The 17,085-nt window shown below is 46.3% G+C and overlaps 1 protein-coding gene across 2 annotated transcripts in view; it reads right to left on the reverse strand.

The window, feature by feature from the left end:
• The window catches only part of LOC112570871 (protein TALPID3-like), a 50,857-nt gene that overhangs the window by 8,315 nt on the left and 25,457 nt on the right, over positions 1-17,085 (reverse strand). For both annotated transcript variants that reach the window (XM_025249550.1, XM_025249548.1), the window contains exons 8-16: positions 10,493-10,583; positions 5,638-5,703; positions 4,347-4,615; positions 3,967-4,033; positions 2,565-2,792; positions 2,176-2,335; positions 1,041-1,175; positions 621-838; positions 199-321 (exon numbers count right to left, since the gene is read on the reverse strand). In XM_025249550.1, the coding sequence (XP_025105335.1) occupies positions 199-321; positions 621-838; positions 1,041-1,175; positions 2,176-2,335; positions 2,565-2,792; positions 3,967-4,033; positions 4,347-4,615; positions 5,638-5,703; positions 10,493-10,583 (1,357 nt within the window). The remainder of the gene's footprint in view (positions 1-198; positions 322-620; positions 839-1,040; positions 1,176-2,175; positions 2,336-2,564; positions 2,793-3,966; positions 4,034-4,346; positions 4,616-5,637; positions 5,704-10,492; positions 10,584-17,085) is intronic.

Raw genomic sequence — 17,085 nt, forward strand, 5'->3', positions numbered from 1 at the left:
CTAAGTGTCACGCTTCACCGATTGCTTCCATCACTTTTCTTCCCTGGTTGGCCTTCTGATCATGATGTGAAATAATAGGTTGTTGTGAAGAATATATGTTACACCTTCTGTTCCATTAAGGTCGCAAATGCCTGATTAATAAATAACATCAAAAGCTCAAAAGACAAAGTTCTGTAAAGTGCTGAAGCTGATACTAGCCTGGCAGTGGAAAGTCTGATGGAAGACAGCATTATGTGAGGTGTCGGGCTGCTGAACATCAATGATGCTGCTGCGCGGTGAAGAGGAAGGAGTGATGCTGTCAATGTCCACAGCAGGCAACACCTTCACAGTGTTCAGTGGTTGTCAGCATTTTCAAAAAATCACTGTTGCAAGTGATTAGGTCTAAATGTTCTCAGAATCAACATTGTAAGTAGTTAGGTCAACAGTTTCAGAAACTTTTTCTACCTATTGTAAAGTACCATGAATATTTTCATCTCATGAGGACTGCTTACTGCAATCAAACATTCTGCATAATGATCTCAGCTTGTCAATTCTGCAAACAATGTTATCCTTACACCACGAAAGCAACCGAGTTCCAGAATGTGAGAAGTGCAGTCAACTTGCCTTCCTTGGAAACTTACCTGCTTAGAAAGTTCTGGAGCATTCTGCTGTGGTCCCTCTGGTTCAGCTGTCATACCAACCAAAGCTACATTGGTTGCAGCAGTAACTATAGGGCGGATGGAGGGTGCAGCAGTGGTCTGGGGATGTAATAGAGTGGGAGGTGCTGTTACAAGACCCTGGTCCATGCGTGGCTTGCCAAGAGGTACAGCTGTTGGGATCAGATGTCCCTGTATAGGTCCTGAAACCCAGCAGCTTTCTGGTCTTAAATTATTGGCTTCATAAAACTCCGTGCGCGTGTGTGTGAGAGAGCAAGAAAACCAAAAATGCAGTTAAAAACACTACTTACATTGCTACACTTGTTTTATAATTATTCTCTACATTTTTGTCCTTGTATTCATGTGTAGACTTGCTCTCACAAACTAATGCACAAGCTTCACTACCTGATGCAGAAGATGAGAGAGGTACGTAACCCATGGATGGAGTAAAGTAGAACTTTCGAGGTATGCCAGCAGCCAAACTGTTTGTTGCTGTGTCAACTTCTGTTTGAGTTTTGGAGGACTTTACATTCAGCATACCTGCAACAGTGAACAATGCCTCAAATCCAGTTTTATTAAGAGCACCAATATTTTTAAGTAGACATCAGTGAGAAATGTTGCTAGTTTTTTTTAAAAAAGTTTAATTGAAATGGTTGAACTGGTTTGTTTTGTTCCATCATCAAAAAATCCAATTCTCTGTTCTTTTCCACTGACTTCTCTCACTGACTGACTTGAGGGCTTATTACTGGTAGTACAGCATAGTGAGGCAAAGATGAATTTGAGCATTATGTGTGCAGTGTATCTGTAAACATCTGTATTCAATGTTGGCTTGATGTCTATGATATGAGTTAATCCATCAACAAGACAACATGCTGTTAGGCAAACTAAAGGACGCTTGACTGCAGTTTTAGCAGGTTTATGAGGATAAACTCAGTGTTAGCATATGTTTATGTGAAGGATACAAGGCTTCTTGACTGCATTCTTGATGCAAGATTACGTTTAGAATATGGTACAGGTAACACAAGATTGTACATTTTTTTTAAAAGATCAAAATACACAAGATTGCATTTTTATGCTAAGGTAAAGGTACATGACATTACAACTGTTTATGGACAAAGTGAGATCCCCAGACATAGACGATTTTCTAGGTTCACATTTTCTAATTTTTATTTTCTGTACCTTAACAAATAGATGATAATCTTATTTCTGAAAGGCTTATCCATGTGGTTAAATGTACATAAATACTTAATAAGATCTCATCATTAGATGATAAATGATGTTGACCTGTGCACGAGAGAGACCAGGACAAACATAAGGCCACCTGTGGTTGTTTATGACTGGGTGCACAAGTTCAGGATCACTACGCATATTAAGGTGAAAGTATATGTCGCATGGTTATATCCCATTTATCACAGACAGACCTGAAGGAGTGTGACAAACTTAATTAAAAGACTATTTTTATGGTTAAGATCATGACACACACGTAACAAACTTTCCATTTGTTTGAGGTGAAGTCACATGAGACATATGACTAACATACTTTCCACACGTTTAGGTGAAGGTATGCGTGCTGCTCGAGATTTTGCTTCATTCTGGAAATGCAAGTATGGATCTCGAACAGTGGTGCGACCCTTCTGATACAGTGCCTTGCCATAGATCTGTGTCATTGCCTGCTCATCTTCATACGGAATTCGTGATTTCTGTTGATGCACAAGATGAGTTCATATTACATCTGTGACCACAACATGTAGCAAGGTGACCAAGGCACTGAGGTTTCTAGCTACTTTAGGTATAATAGTTTGACTGGCAAAAATAACACACAGTGGAAATGCTTTTTGTGCAGTTAAGCGATCCGAAACGTCATCCGAGTATCCTATACAGCTTTTAAAAGTAAAGCAAACGACTGCATGTCACCTCAGTCTCTATCACCTGTGCTGCAGGTTTCATCTTGCTGCTCTTCTTTGATCCGCCTGCTGCAGCACTGCTGATGGTACCAGTGGACTGGGACTTAGCAGGGCCGGAGTCGAGTCTGCTCACACGTGGTGCACTGGACCCAAAGCCTACAGCAGATCTTCCTGTGAGTGTAGATTTTTTGGTCCTGTTCCGGACTGTGGCATCTGTGGCTGCAATTACCCGGTGCTCACACTCTATCTCCCTCTGTTTTAAAAATGTACATGCAACATACATTGTATATGAGCGTATACATCCCTGATATAACGGAGTCATTTAAAAAGATTTAGAAGAGAAAAAATATGTCTACCATTATGACATCAACTTTTGTATTTTGTGCATAAATGAAAATATGTGAATGTAAAGGGCAACAGGAGTGCAACATTTTTTCTTGATGATTGGGTTAAGGTCATTTTAAAATAATAATTTTCAAAACGAGTACATAATTAGAGAGTTCGGTTGTGTATAAGTAGCATTTGTAACAGCGAGTTCAGGAAATCTATGTGCGTCTTCTAAGCAGATGAAGAAACATTGCTCAGGTTGCTGTGTTGAAGAAGCAAGTTTTTTGCCCCAAAATTGACAAATCCGGGTGTGATTAAGAGAAATAACATTAATATTTTTCTCACGCCCCTTCGTCATAAAATATGTTTTGTGATACTTTATGCTCTTTTTTCCAGCGATTTTCACTGAGCGCTCATGTTGCCTTTAAAGTGTGCAGGCATGTGTCCACATGCATCTACAAGAGACTAAAACAAAAGCAAATGGTAGAGCACAGGGGGAAAAAAGTGGAGCTGGAAACACATCTGTTGTAATGGTTAACACACTGACACATCTGTCACCATGGTTAACACACTTACACGCTTGCCCCAGATTGCAACTACTGTTGTCGTGAGACCTTTGGTCAAACCAAGTTAACACAACAGCAGTCACAATTGCACAGTCAATAACCCGGGTCCAGAAAGTCAAAGGCTAACCCAAATGAAAAGAGACTTGCAAGTTAACAGAATATACAGCTGTCATTTGCTCGAATTTTAATTAATGTATTTCTTTATAGACCAGTGGCCTAATCTAAACTTCTAAGTACTGTTCTCACTACTATATTTGAAGACTTATAAACAAAAGACTTTGTCCATCACATTTGGGGAATGAATATCCTGTAACAAAATAAACCCAGCCATTTAAAAATAATTTTGCACCCACATTAGCTTCCGTGACATAAGGATCTGTTTAAGAATTGGTACAAAAATAATTCTCATGTTACTTGAAACCAAACTTTTAGATAATCATACATCATTGTCTCAAACATTTTACCTACAATTATTATGCAGGATTAATTTAATGCGCCTTATGTAAGCTCAGTTCACTTCTTTGCCATGCTCACCTGGACCTCCTGCTGGAGTGCAGAAATTCGTTTTTCCACCATCTTTTGAATGCGACTTGCTTCAGCACTGAAAAATGTAAACAGATCAATGATTGTATCACTGTGAGAGAAAATATTTCTACCTAACCCTGCTCAAATATGTTTCAGAAGGTTGAAAAACATGTCTCAAGGTAAAATTTATGCAAATATCTTCATGAATAGCATGCAACATGTATCCGTAAAAATGGTTTTAGTGCTGATACCATCTGAAGATAATTTACTGTTATTCCCTGTCAATGTGGTCAACAGCAAAACAGATTGATGCCAAATTTTCCTGTGAGGTCATGGTGAGCACTTACAGTATATGCCGACAGCCACCTTTGCTAACACCTGACACCCACCTGCTAGCGCCTGGCTCCAGCAGAGCGTACACATCCACATCCTGCCTTGATCGCAGCATGAGCTCAAGGTTGCTCTCCAGGTTATGTCGTTGGGCCATCACACTCTGCAGAACATTGCGAGCCTCACCAAACTTGTCCACTGCAGGCACCCCATTACTGCTGGTGTGAGATCTGCTGGAGGAGGAGGACTTACTGGGGCTTGAGCTTCCCTCACGTTTGCTTCTGCGATGCTTTGGGTAAGGGCTGGCATTGGCATCTCGTTTATAGTTCTGGTGAGAATGCAAAATGCACATTAGATTTAATCCTTATTTTATTAATACTAGCTGAATATATTCGTGTATCATGTGTGGGTAAAGAGTCCCATTAGCTTGTTGGCTGCAGAGGCAGTGCACGAAAATCGACAGTGGTGCCCAACCTTTTGTTGCAAAGGGCCGCACTGGACATGATATAAAATCTTGCGGGTCAGAAAATGGCGGTTTTGCCATAATCACCATGTTAAAAATGAAATTATGTTGTGTCTGGTTAAAATGAGCGGGCTGGATGAGGCATATTCATGAGCCATAGGTTGGACACCCCTGATGTAAATGATTCTGCAAGTCTAGGTCATGATGGGGCACAACTCCTTGTGCCACCTTTGTCACCCGATAAGTCAGGTATCCATTTTGGCTCAGCAATGACTGGGTGGGTAGGTAGAGTAATCCACCCAAAATTCCAAACTGGCCAACAGCTAGCAAGCTTCTGCTCTACAGTTAAGTATACTAATCACACCACACCAGTAGTGTCTCCATGTTAGCAATGTTACAACTGAACAATGGTCGCTGGTTAACTTGTGGTTTGGTCTGTTGTGAGCTGTACAAAGACTTGTTGTTACCTAGCCCCTGCTGTTTCTTCCCAACAAGCACCTACTCTCACACTACCCAGACAACCCGAGACCCGCACATCAAACCCTATATCATGTCTCTAGAAATCATTTATTCATGATATTTTTTTTTACCTTCACTTAGAGGACTATCAAAGTGATTTCCCTTGAGGAAGTGCTAGGTCTGTGTGCCACCAACTTTTTATTGATACGCACAGCTGATGGAGTTTACTCCCCATGTAAACCCTGTCAGGTTTCAAAGGAAGCAACTCTGTTTCTGTTGCACTTTGTTCTGTGTATGTTTACTGAATCCCTGGTTGAATGTATGCATGTGTGTAAGGCGCATGCATGCTGCTCTATAATACAAACATACATCTATATTGCATGTGTGCGTGTATGGAAATATAAAATAAACTATATTAAAAAAATTACCAGATACTGTTCCAGTGGTGCAGGTTCGTTGTCATGGACTTTTGAACGAGATTTTTTCTTTGCATCCTGTTTTTACACACACACAAAAAAACCAAACTGAACTGCCTTAACATCTTGTCTCAGAGAATTTACACCAAAATATTTTCAGTGAATATCACATCCAATTAGTTTTAAAATAGTAGCCACACTTAGACTTCTCATGATCTTGTTAGGAAGTGTTGGCGATGATATACCAAACTGAAAAGGCTAAAGATGATTTGAAGGAACTGGTGAAACCTAGTTTCAGGACTTGCGCACATTTAGCACAAGACTTTGGCGTTTTTATATATTACATAATGCTATATAATCACCTGCAAGGGGGGGGAGACTAGAAAAGCTGCTTGGCCTCCTCTGCAGATTCACATAAAACTCTCAACCCTTACTGTTTGTTACCCAATTCCTTCTTTGTTTGGTGTGTTATTACCTATCAGTACTGTTGTTAATCCCTAAATTCTTCATATGCTGTCCATGCCTTGTTCTTGTCTCAAGTGCTGAGAGCATGCTCTTTCATGAGTGTAATCATGTACTAAACAAATCAATGTTTATTATTATCCACCATACTCCTCTGGTCTCTCGCCAACAGACTTTCACCTCTTCCCGAGAGGAAGGTGAAAAGAAAAGCCTTTGAGAAGAGGACCTGAAAACTCCCTTCCTGCTGTTTACTAAAGCTCTTGATAAAGCTCAAGATTATGATTTGTAAGGAAATACAGTAAAAGCCTTTGGCAAGACTTTGGTGAGTAGAATGGTGCTTATTCTCAGTAAAACTGAATGAGTTAAATCTTTTTCAGTGGATAACTTAAAACTGCAGAAACTTTCCAGATGACGCAATAATGTAACAAAGCAAACTCAACAAGTGCACTGTGAATGTTCATAGTTTCCTAATTTAAGTGATAAACATCACCACGTTGTTTAGAAATGGTACGAGAGGTTTGTGCTTGCAGAATGATTAAATTAGTGTGCTTGATATTTTAACAATTTGCCATTTTTATCGATCTACAAGTACATGTACATTCATCACTAGACTTATCGATAGCACGTGTACATGCACACATAGATGCAGTTATATACAATAATAATAATAAAATGCAAAATTTGTAAAGCGCATACTCACACTCCTAAGGAGCATGGTCTTAGCACTTAAGAACAAGAGCAAAACATGGACAGCATACGAGGGACAGGAAAACAAATAACATATGAACTATAAACGAATAAACAACTGTGCTAAACAAATAAAATCAAATACAGAAAACACAAAGAAGAACCAAATAACAAGATCAAAGCTGAGAGCAACATGATATTGGAAAAAGAAAGGTGTAAAAATGGTCTAGCATTATGGGAAAGGTTGTTTATAATAAGTGAGAATTTATAAAGCACAATATCTCAGCAAAAGGAGAACTTATTGCGCTGAACAACATCACAAAATAGTAACAAAGATGTCGAATCTTAAGGTCAGTTTGTAGAGGGATCTAAGCTGTCTCATGTCATAACACAGGTAAGGAAACGGCCAAAGTAAACAGTTTATGGCTGATTGGTTAGTTTGGTGAGAAAGTGCTTCCACCTGGAGGTGATTTTACACTATGAGGAGAGAGTGGGGGTGGGGGAGGAAACCCGAGTACCCGGAGGAAATACCTGACTGCTATCCCTTTAACAGGTGTGACATAAGGAGACTGTCAAGAGATGAAATCTGAACCCTGGCCCTCTCAGTGCAATGGAGATAAGTGACTTTTAACCCCTTGGTCAGTAGATTTTTGTTCCCTTTTTCTTTTAAATGTGACATCACATTCCTGACTCTTGTGATTTTTTTTCTATGAGCAGGGTCCTACAGCTCTGATCCTTTACCGTCATTTTTCCTTATTTACTAACCACTCACGTGTAAACAACTCAAAGCTCAAGTAGTGATGTAGATCCTAGTGCACTTGTCCTCATGCTGGCAGTCTATATTGTTACTGAATGAAATGTAGATATTGACAATCATATTGTTAGAATATTATTACATACTGGGAAAATAATTTACAATTACAAGGGGCCCAGTGAGGTTGTCTGCCCTGGGAACTAGTGCTGGCTCTCGGCGGCCCTGGCATGTGGGGTGGGGATGAGGATGAGGAGTTGTGAGCAGTTAAAAGCTACCTGACCCTGACCTATCGTCCGTTTCCTGCAGTGAATGCCATGTCTGCTCCTGCGTGTCCACCTCTCACAGCCACAAGGAGCTTGCCCCACACGTGCCACCAGTCAAGGAAGGGAAGGGGCTGAGTGAGCGTCCCTCAGCAACAACATGGCGGCTGTGCCTTGTGTCAGCGCCTCCACAAGCGGCTGTCAGGAGAGGAAGCAGGGCGGATGTTCGACCATTGCTATGCTACGGAAGAAAAATGCGAATTCGCTCAAGTGGCATCCTTCCTTCTCAACCATCGCATCCCCGTGACTTATCTGCGGCGCAATTGTTACTGCCATCCACCTCGGAGGTCACGACCTCAGCGGGAACCACTCAGCTGCTTGCAGGAAGTCACGTGGCCCGTGACGCATGACTGTGATGGCGGAAACACAGACGACCACGATGTGAGTAAGTGTGGGGCATCCAGCCAACTATAGTGTCCACTATACTGCACAGGAAGCTAGTACTTGAAGTACACTGACCACGCCTTGAAGACTGCAGCACGGACGTGAATACCAGCTGATGATTGGAGCATCGTCATGTGACATCACGAACATGTACAAAGTCCTGTATACATCGTCATGTGACATCACGGACATGTACAAAGTCCTGTATACATCGTCATGTGACATCACGGACATGTTGTACAAAGTCCGTGTATACATCGTCATGTGACATCACGGACATGTACAAAGTCCTGTATACATCGTCATGTGACATCACGGACATGTACAAAGTCCTATACATCGTCATGTACATCACGGACATTTTGTACAGTCTTATACATGTACATCACGGACATGTACAACCGTAACGACGTATACATTGTACGTCTATGTGACATCATCCTTATACAATCGTCATGTGACATCACGGACATTTTGTACAAGTCCTACATCGTCATGTTGACATCACGGACATTTTGTAAGTCATATACATCGTCATGTGACATCACGGAATGTACAGTCAACATCACGACAAAGTCCTGTACATCGTCATGTGACATCACGGACATTTTGTACAGTCTTGTATACATCGTCATGTGACATCACGGACATGTACAAAGTCCTGTATACTATCTCATGTGACATCACGGCATGTTACAAAGTCCTTATATACATGTCATGTGAACATCACGAACATGGACAAAGTCACCCCATCGTGTGACATCACGAACATGTTGTACAAAGTCCTGTATACATCGTCATGTGACATCACGGACATTTTGTACAGTCTTGTATACATCGTCATGTGACATCACGGACATGTACAAAGTCCTGTATACATCGTCATGTGACATCACGTATATGTACAAAGTCCTATATACATCGTCATGTGACATCACGGACATTTTGTACAGTCCTGTATACATTGCTAAAGGACACGACCTGAAATGACCTGTTGAATGACAAAACATCGCGGGGCTGTGGGGCCGTGTGATGGTATGGCGGGTGGGTTGGCTCTTGTTTGTGACCATAAATGGTCAAGAAGTAGACGAGTTGACACCCTGACATCTCGCTTCCCAACGATCGAAAGGCTATATGGCTGTACACACCTTTGCCTTTCTTACATTTTTACACCGTTGTTTTCAAACTGATACAATATGGCCGGCCTGTGTTGTTATTGCTAGTCACTGCGTGAAATACTGCAAACAGAACCTGCTGTGACTGTGGGAGTGACTGCAGTCATGTAAATAGTGGTGTGGTGTGTGTGTGATGGGAGGGGAGTGTATGTGGGAGGCCTCTTGTCTCACTCAACGTGGCACAACGTCTCCTGTCGAGTGTAGGAAGATCATAGGCTTTGTTTTGTTTGTGTATCTGGCTCTCAAGTATGTTTAATGTTGATGGTTATTTCCCATATACCTTGGTGTGGTTCACTCACACACAAGACTATGAAAAGCAAAGGTTGGCAAAGTCGTAACTGAAGAGGGCATGTGATTATAGAATCAGAGAGATGATGTACCACGAAGTTTTTATCTCCCCTTCACTGCAAACGGTCAGCGGCGTCTCTCGCCTCACCCCATCCTCCCCGACTACTTCAATCCGCCCACAACGGGTGCACTGAGCGCTGTTCACCACAAGACAGGAGGACGACGCCGGGTACTCCAGCTCGTTGCCAGGGAGAAGCACCACAACAATCACTAACCGGAAGTGACAGGACATCGTCACTAGCTGACACCCAGGTAGGCACAAAGCAGGACAGACCTAGGGTGACAGTTCTGACAGGATGACACAACTCAGCTCGTGTTATTTGGTTCTTCTTTGTGTTTACTGTATTTGATTTTATGCTTTGTTTAGTACGGTTGTTTATTCTTCTATAGCTCATATCTTATTTGTTTGTTTTCCTGTCCCTCGTGTGCTGTCCATGTCTCGTGAGCATGCTCCTGTACAAATGTTGTGTTTAGTATTGTTATAGTCGGCAATATTACCTGTACTTCCACATCTACCTGTGTCTGATCTATGGGGATGACTCCACCCGAGCACAAGGGTAGGTTATCGTCTTTAGGCTCGTGTGTGTGTGTGTGCTGTCCATGTGTGTGTGTGCGCTGTGCATGCGTGTGTGCTGTGCACGTGTGTGTGTTGCCAAGGGTGTGTGTGTGTGCTGTCCATGCGTGTGTGTGTTGTCCATGTGTGTGTGTGCGTGCGAGAGACAAAGAGCGCCACTCACCCACAGGGATCGGGTTGTTTGTTCCTCCAGGGCAGACAGGTCATGGACAAGTTTGCGGGCCTTCTCCACTGGGCTGTGGTCGTCGTCGTACCTGCACACAACATTCCAACGTCAATGACGTCACAGGCAGGCAGTCACGTGTACCGTGCAGTCTGCTGTCCGTGCACACTGTGTAGTATGTCCAGTCTCTATGTCCGTGCACACTGTAACTATGTCCAGTCTCTATGCTGTCCGTACACATTCTGTATTTTGTATGTTCATGTCTATGTGTGCTGTTTGTGCAGCTGCGCGTGGTGAAGAATCACCAGGCTTCAACACATAAACTGCTTTGAAGTGAAGAGGTCAGCATGCCACGGCCTTTGCTGACCCCTAGAGTGTGAACAGACACAAAACATCGGGCAGTCGGTCTTGTGTCTTCTCAGCAAGAAAACAGCCAGGTGTAGGTGTCGCTGTACTCAGGTGTGGAGGTGTGGAGGATGCTGTGTTTGTTTGTAAGAGTGTGTATGTGATGGGTGGAATGTGTTCAGCTCACACCAGTCGGCGAGATGCTAGGAGAACGACGGGTGTGAATGCTGCTGTAGTCTACTGAACACAATGTGATTGCCGCTTTAATCTGCACAACACAATGTGAACACTTGCTGTGTCACTTTTCACTTTAAGTGAACACAGCCTGAACCTCACGACTGCCGGAAGTGTGGAGTGTGAGCGCCAACATGGTGTTCCCTACTCCTGCCCCTATTTTCCTGCACCTGGAATGTGCACCGAGGGCCCCGCCATCACAGGAGTGCGGCGCACACAAGGCCGGCAGTCTAGTCATCACCCCGCCCGTCCCTCTACCCGTGTACCCTTTGCTTTCCCAGCAGTTCGCGATCTTTGCCCTCCGTGGTGTCTCAGCACAGACCTGTGTTGTGGGAGGGGCTAGCACACGTGAACGAGGGAGGGAGGGTTTGTGATGTGCACATTCTACCACAGACTGGGCAGGAAACGAACCTTAGTGCTCACACACACGTACAGAGAGAGTGTAGCAGTCTGGTGTTTCTCTGTCTTCTCCTGACGCCATTCAATGGCTATCAATGAGATCCTACTGGGTCTGTTCATCCTGTAATACCCAGTTCGTTCATTCACGTTCTGTAACCCTTACCTTGCTCATGCACCCACGTGACCTTTTACCCCGTTCTTTTCCCAAGCATCGTTGGAACTTACCTTTCTCGCTTGTCCAAGCTATGTAACCCTGCTCAGTCATCCAGATACTTTACCCTGCTCATTTCTCAAACCCCTGTAACCTTTACCCTGTTCACTCGCCACACTGTGACCTTTACCCGACTCATTCATCCCAGGCTGCTCTTGTCTCAGGAAACGGTATGACGTCATGTGTGTACTTTTGTTTCCGTGCGTGGGTGTCCGCAGACGTTGGCGTGCATCTGTGTATACCTTTTCTACCCGTTGCACGTGCAAGTGCGGGTGCTTCCTGGAGCTGCTGCTGTGTGGTAGCCGGGCTGCTGGGGAAAACACTTGACGAAAGGTCAAACGATCCTGGCAATACGACTGAACCTGTGGTTTACGACTGTACATAAGTTTATATATAATTTATGACTATACTATAAAACTTTATAACTATCGCCACTGTGTTGTCCCTTTCCTAGTCCCCCAACTTCTCTGTCTGCCATACCACTACCCTCCTCCCAGACTGTCCCTCCCTCGGCATTACCGACAGGAGGCAGTGGGGTTGTCAAAGTTGTCTTCCCTTTGAGCGGTACGGTGGCGGCCTCATCGCCCTCCCGCCCTCCCCTCGTCTCAAGGCTAATAAAAGGCCAAGGGTATGCGCACGCACACGCCTGGCTCTACCCCTTGCACGCCGGCGGGTGGCGGTGGGGCCCTCCTGTAGCCGTTTTTGGCGGCGGGGCTGGCCGCGCGTGTTTGAAGACCATGACAAGACTGCCGCCGTGCGCATGCTATGCACGCGCCACAAGTGGCCGTCAGCGCCCAGCGCCACCTGCCGGCCTCACGTGCAGATTAGGCCGCCGTCAGCAGCCCACCCCACTCTCGCCACCAACCCCACCCCTAAAACACCGCGCGCCGTATTCCAGTCAAGCCCCGACCGTGCATTAGTCAAGCGGCGGCGGCGCTAGCCCGATGGGCCACTCGATATGCTCCGCACGTCATTTCCCCTTTCTCTCCCTCCTTCTGCCAGACGGCGCTGCAGACCAGACTCTTCGACTCGCACGTCGTGCTGGCAGCAAGCCGGAGACAGTACGTGGGTAGAGGATGGAAGATGTTGGGGGGAGGGTGCAAGCGTGGAGGTACAGTCAGCATTAACGACCTTCTCCCCACCCCATCCCCACCACCCGCCTGATGCCTTGGGGGAAGAGTATGATGCGCTCACTTGCTTTCCCCGACAAGATATCCCCCAACCCTCCACGTTTCCCCTCAACCCGCCCAGCTCCCCTCCCCTGCAAATCAATGAACGTCGGTCCAAGTCGACAGCTAATTCCACATTTTCTCTCTCTCTCCCCCACACCCAACTCCCCACCCGCCACCTCACGACCCATAACTCCACCCCCGTGGGGATGCGTGTAAACAGGAATTTCAATCCCGCACGGTGACGCGGACACGAGGGCGAGATGGGGATGACGCACGGACAGGCTCAGTGTGTATGTGGAGTTGATGCCACGGAAGAAGGGTTAACTAATAGGTTTTCACATCGCTGCCGTCATTAAAATGGAGGTTTTGAGGAGGAGGGGGCAGTGAATGCGTGCTGCAGCCAGATTAACATCACACGCTGCATTTCACATGCGCTCGCACGCAGGCTCGCAGATTATGTGCAGTGGGGACTGCGGGTGGGTGGGCAAGGGGTGTCCATCATCAGTCTGCGAGCGTGATCAGACGTGCTGCCACTACCCCTCCCTCACTTCTCGCTAGGCAGTCATGACCGACAGCACAGTCAGGCCCTGTGAACACATGTGAACAGCGACATATAGTGAGCGAGGGCTGTGGGAGGGTCACATGCTGACCTTTGGTCAACTCGCGCTGTTGTGAAGGGATTACCTTGCCCTGCAGTTTCTTCTCTCTACTCGGATCGACTGACCCTGTGTGCACCCGAACTATCTTGTTTACACCCGAACTCTACAGTCTGCACGGACTCTTGATTCTGCACCCCGACTAACCGTGTCTACACCCGAACTCCTACACCCGACACCTCTTCTGTGGACCAGCTGACACGACGTAGACCTCCTGGAGTGACTAGTGTTCCAGAACCTTCAGTCAACATCCACATGCTGTGTACACCTTGAATGAGGCGCGTGGCCACCCACCTACCTTGGCTAAGCCGCACCACGCCCCTACAGACACCCGCCATTGTCTGTGACGTGTGTGGGGGGTTCCGTGTGATGCACACATCGCTTCTCTTACCCTCGCCCCCACACTGACAGACGCACACACGCACACACCACGCACCAACACACACACACAGCAAACTGATCTGCACGGCGGCTGCAGCAGGAGAAGACATGAAAGCCCTGAAGGCCAGGACTCAACCTAGCATGGAGGTGGAGGCGGGGTGACGACTGGTGCGGGAGGCCGTGTCTGGCTTGAGGCAGGTGACTGATCATGCAGGGGAAGACAAGGCACGCGCAAGGACACCCACCCACAGCACCTGATTATTCATTCTCGTGCACACGTCACACTAGTGTACCTCATGCCTACCACGGTAAGCTGCTGGCTCTCCCCCCTCTGGCACCCATGTTTACACCCCCGGGCGCTGTAGGGGAGGCTCGTCAGCATCGTGTCTAGGGGGAGGATGTGGTCCACTGTCAAGTCTTCGTCAGCACATTGTCAACAAAGCAAAAACAAAGTGCTGAGCGCAAAGGTACAAAGGTACAAAGGTACACAGGTACCGCGCACCCTGCAATGACCGGCGGCGCGTGTGAAACTGGCAGTATGGAGTCACGTGACGTGCAACTGACACACACACTCTCTCACACCTGAAGTAACAGCTAATTACAATCCCCGGCACTTCCCGCTGACCGACCATTGGCAGCAACAACTGCCTCGTGTCTTACTTTTCGTTGAATCGTTTTCACTTTCACTCACTTTCGGAACTGATGCTAGTAGTTTCACTTGTTTGTTGTTTGTTTGTGTTAATAACTTATTCACAACAACAACCGGCGCACAGCTCTTCCTCTTCCACCCGCTCACACACTACCCTGCAACCTATTAAGATGCGGACAAAACCCACATGGAGTTTCAGAGTTGGCGGGGAAGTGTTTGTGTCCTGTGTAGTGTTGATGTCTGGTCTCTAACTGACGAGGCGCTCTGGGGACACTTCACTGACCACCTGACCTCCACACTGACGTCACGCACGTGACGTGGCCAGGCAAACACCAACAAATGCTGATTAGTACATGCTGATTAGTCAGAAAGTCGTTGACACAGAATCTGCCCAAATCGAGGTTGGGGTTGGAGTGGGTAGGGGGCGGAGGTATCAATAAACACACTGACAACAACAACACGTGAACACACACACACAGTAGCTTATACAGTAAATGATCGCCATCGCACCGTGCATGACTGATCTTGGCCACTCCACACACACACAACGCATGCATGCACACACGGCGCACGCGCTTCACTAATCTGCTCAAATGAAGTGAGTGAACCCTGACACTAACCCCGCCTCACCTTCACCTTCAATCTGTGAGTGTGTGAAACAGGAAAACGAGAGAAAACCTCTGGAGTTGTCCAGTATGGTGAACTTCCAACCTCCGCCCACCCTGCGACAGCGCAGACAACAGCACATCAACATCAATGACGGCGACTGGGCGACATGATAAGGGGCATAACGAGCATAATGAGAAAGTGAACGAAACTCACGAGACTTTTTTCCGCCCTCGCTCTCCCCACGACCGAGTTTTCTTGCCTCGGCGGTCTGTCCACTGGCGCCACGAGGTGCCAACACGCCAGAAAGAGTTAATCCGCAGACGCACTTTTTTTCTAAGCGGAGAAGCAAACGAGAAGAGGGAGGGAGGGAGAGGAGTGACATAAAGGATGGAAGGAGGTATGTCTCTCAATTACAGGCCGGACCAAAAAAAAGAAAACAAAGCCGCCGCCAGTGGCTGAGGTCACGCATGGCCAGGCCTTTGTGCAAGTTGCATGGCGGCACAGCAGAAGCCCATTACGGAGTGGTGCAGCCCACTCCCCTCCCGAATGGCGGCCCAATGGAGGCGCCGCACGCCACCCCGCCATTACGCACAGTCACAAATAATGGAGAAAAAGCGCCCTGCGGATCACCCTCAGCAGGGATGGGGTCGGGTAGGGGCTGGCAAGGTGGTGGTTAGGTAATCCCCGTGTGTAGCATCTTCATTCAGTCCATCTTCTTTGCCCTGATAACCTCGGCCATAAATCATGCTGCCAAGCTCATAAAACGCCGCCATATCTGGCGAAACAATGGCATGACGGGAATGGTGGGTGGTCACATGGTTTTTAAAATAACTATTTATATTTTTTTTTGTTTACTGTCGGCATGTTTGATCTCGAGTTCTACGGCCGCTGTGCGTGTGGAGCTTGATGAGGAGGACTGGCCAGTCAGGTGTGGGCTGTGGACGTCCTCGCTGTCCTGTCGGCACTGCACCCGGAGACTAACGACCATGTGTGGGAATGTCCTTTGAGTCTTGTCAGTAAAGGGTAGTTACTTTCCAGTACAGACTCTGGACTGACACGTGCTAAAGGTATATTCTACTTCTTATATGTACAGCTGTCGGCAGGTGCCGTGCTCTGGACATATACCACGGTTGTTGACAGGTACCACGGATGTTGGCGGCTACCAGGCTCCTTGACAGGTGAACTTGTCGGTTTATCAAAGACCTGCAAATTCCAGTGTACATGAACGCAGAAGTGAACATGTACCACAGCTGCTGTTACAGTTGTTGCCACAGTATTACGGACCACCACACAATTGCCAGCAGCCGATGTCCTGGTTTCTCACACGACAGTATCTCTCTCCTCTTCACCTGCCACCTGTTATCCAGGTGTTATCAGTGCGAACTGTGCAATCAGCTGGCACAGCATGACTTTCAATGAAATACAACTCGTGTCAGTCGACACTCACAGGACGACCTGGGGGAGGTACCGGGCGGGTCACTGGGCCTTTGCTGATGGTTAAGGCGAAGACCCAATTATTTTAAAACATGCTTAGTGCATTAACAGTTAAGAGTTCACATACTAAGGTGCAAGGGGCTATTGACAGTGAATGGAAGTGGTTTACCGTGTCTAAGGTATGGCGTGTTGAAGTCGTCATGATGTCCTGTGATAACCAAGATACCCGTACCTGCACAGCAAAGGGTGGGCGCCAGGTGCGAGTGGGTGTGTGGGTCCCAGAAACCTCGCGACCTTCTGATCACGAACCCCTGGAGTACACTTCACAGGAAACTACCCAGATAGCATTGAAACATGTTACAAACACTTACAAAATTGTTGTCGTGAAATGTTTGAAATTAAATGTTTAGCCGCCCTGTGTCTGTGTGAGAAAACATTTCTTATGTAACACTGAATGTGACTGAGTGTGGGGATGCTGGAGGTACTGCAATACCAGGCCAGCC

This window comes from Pomacea canaliculata, linkage group LG8 (genome assembly GCF_003073045.1).
Source record: "Pomacea canaliculata isolate SZHN2017 linkage group LG8, ASM307304v1, whole genome shotgun sequence".
In the NCBI taxonomy this organism is placed as follows: Eukaryota; Metazoa; Mollusca; class Gastropoda; order Architaenioglossa; family Ampullariidae; genus Pomacea; species Pomacea canaliculata.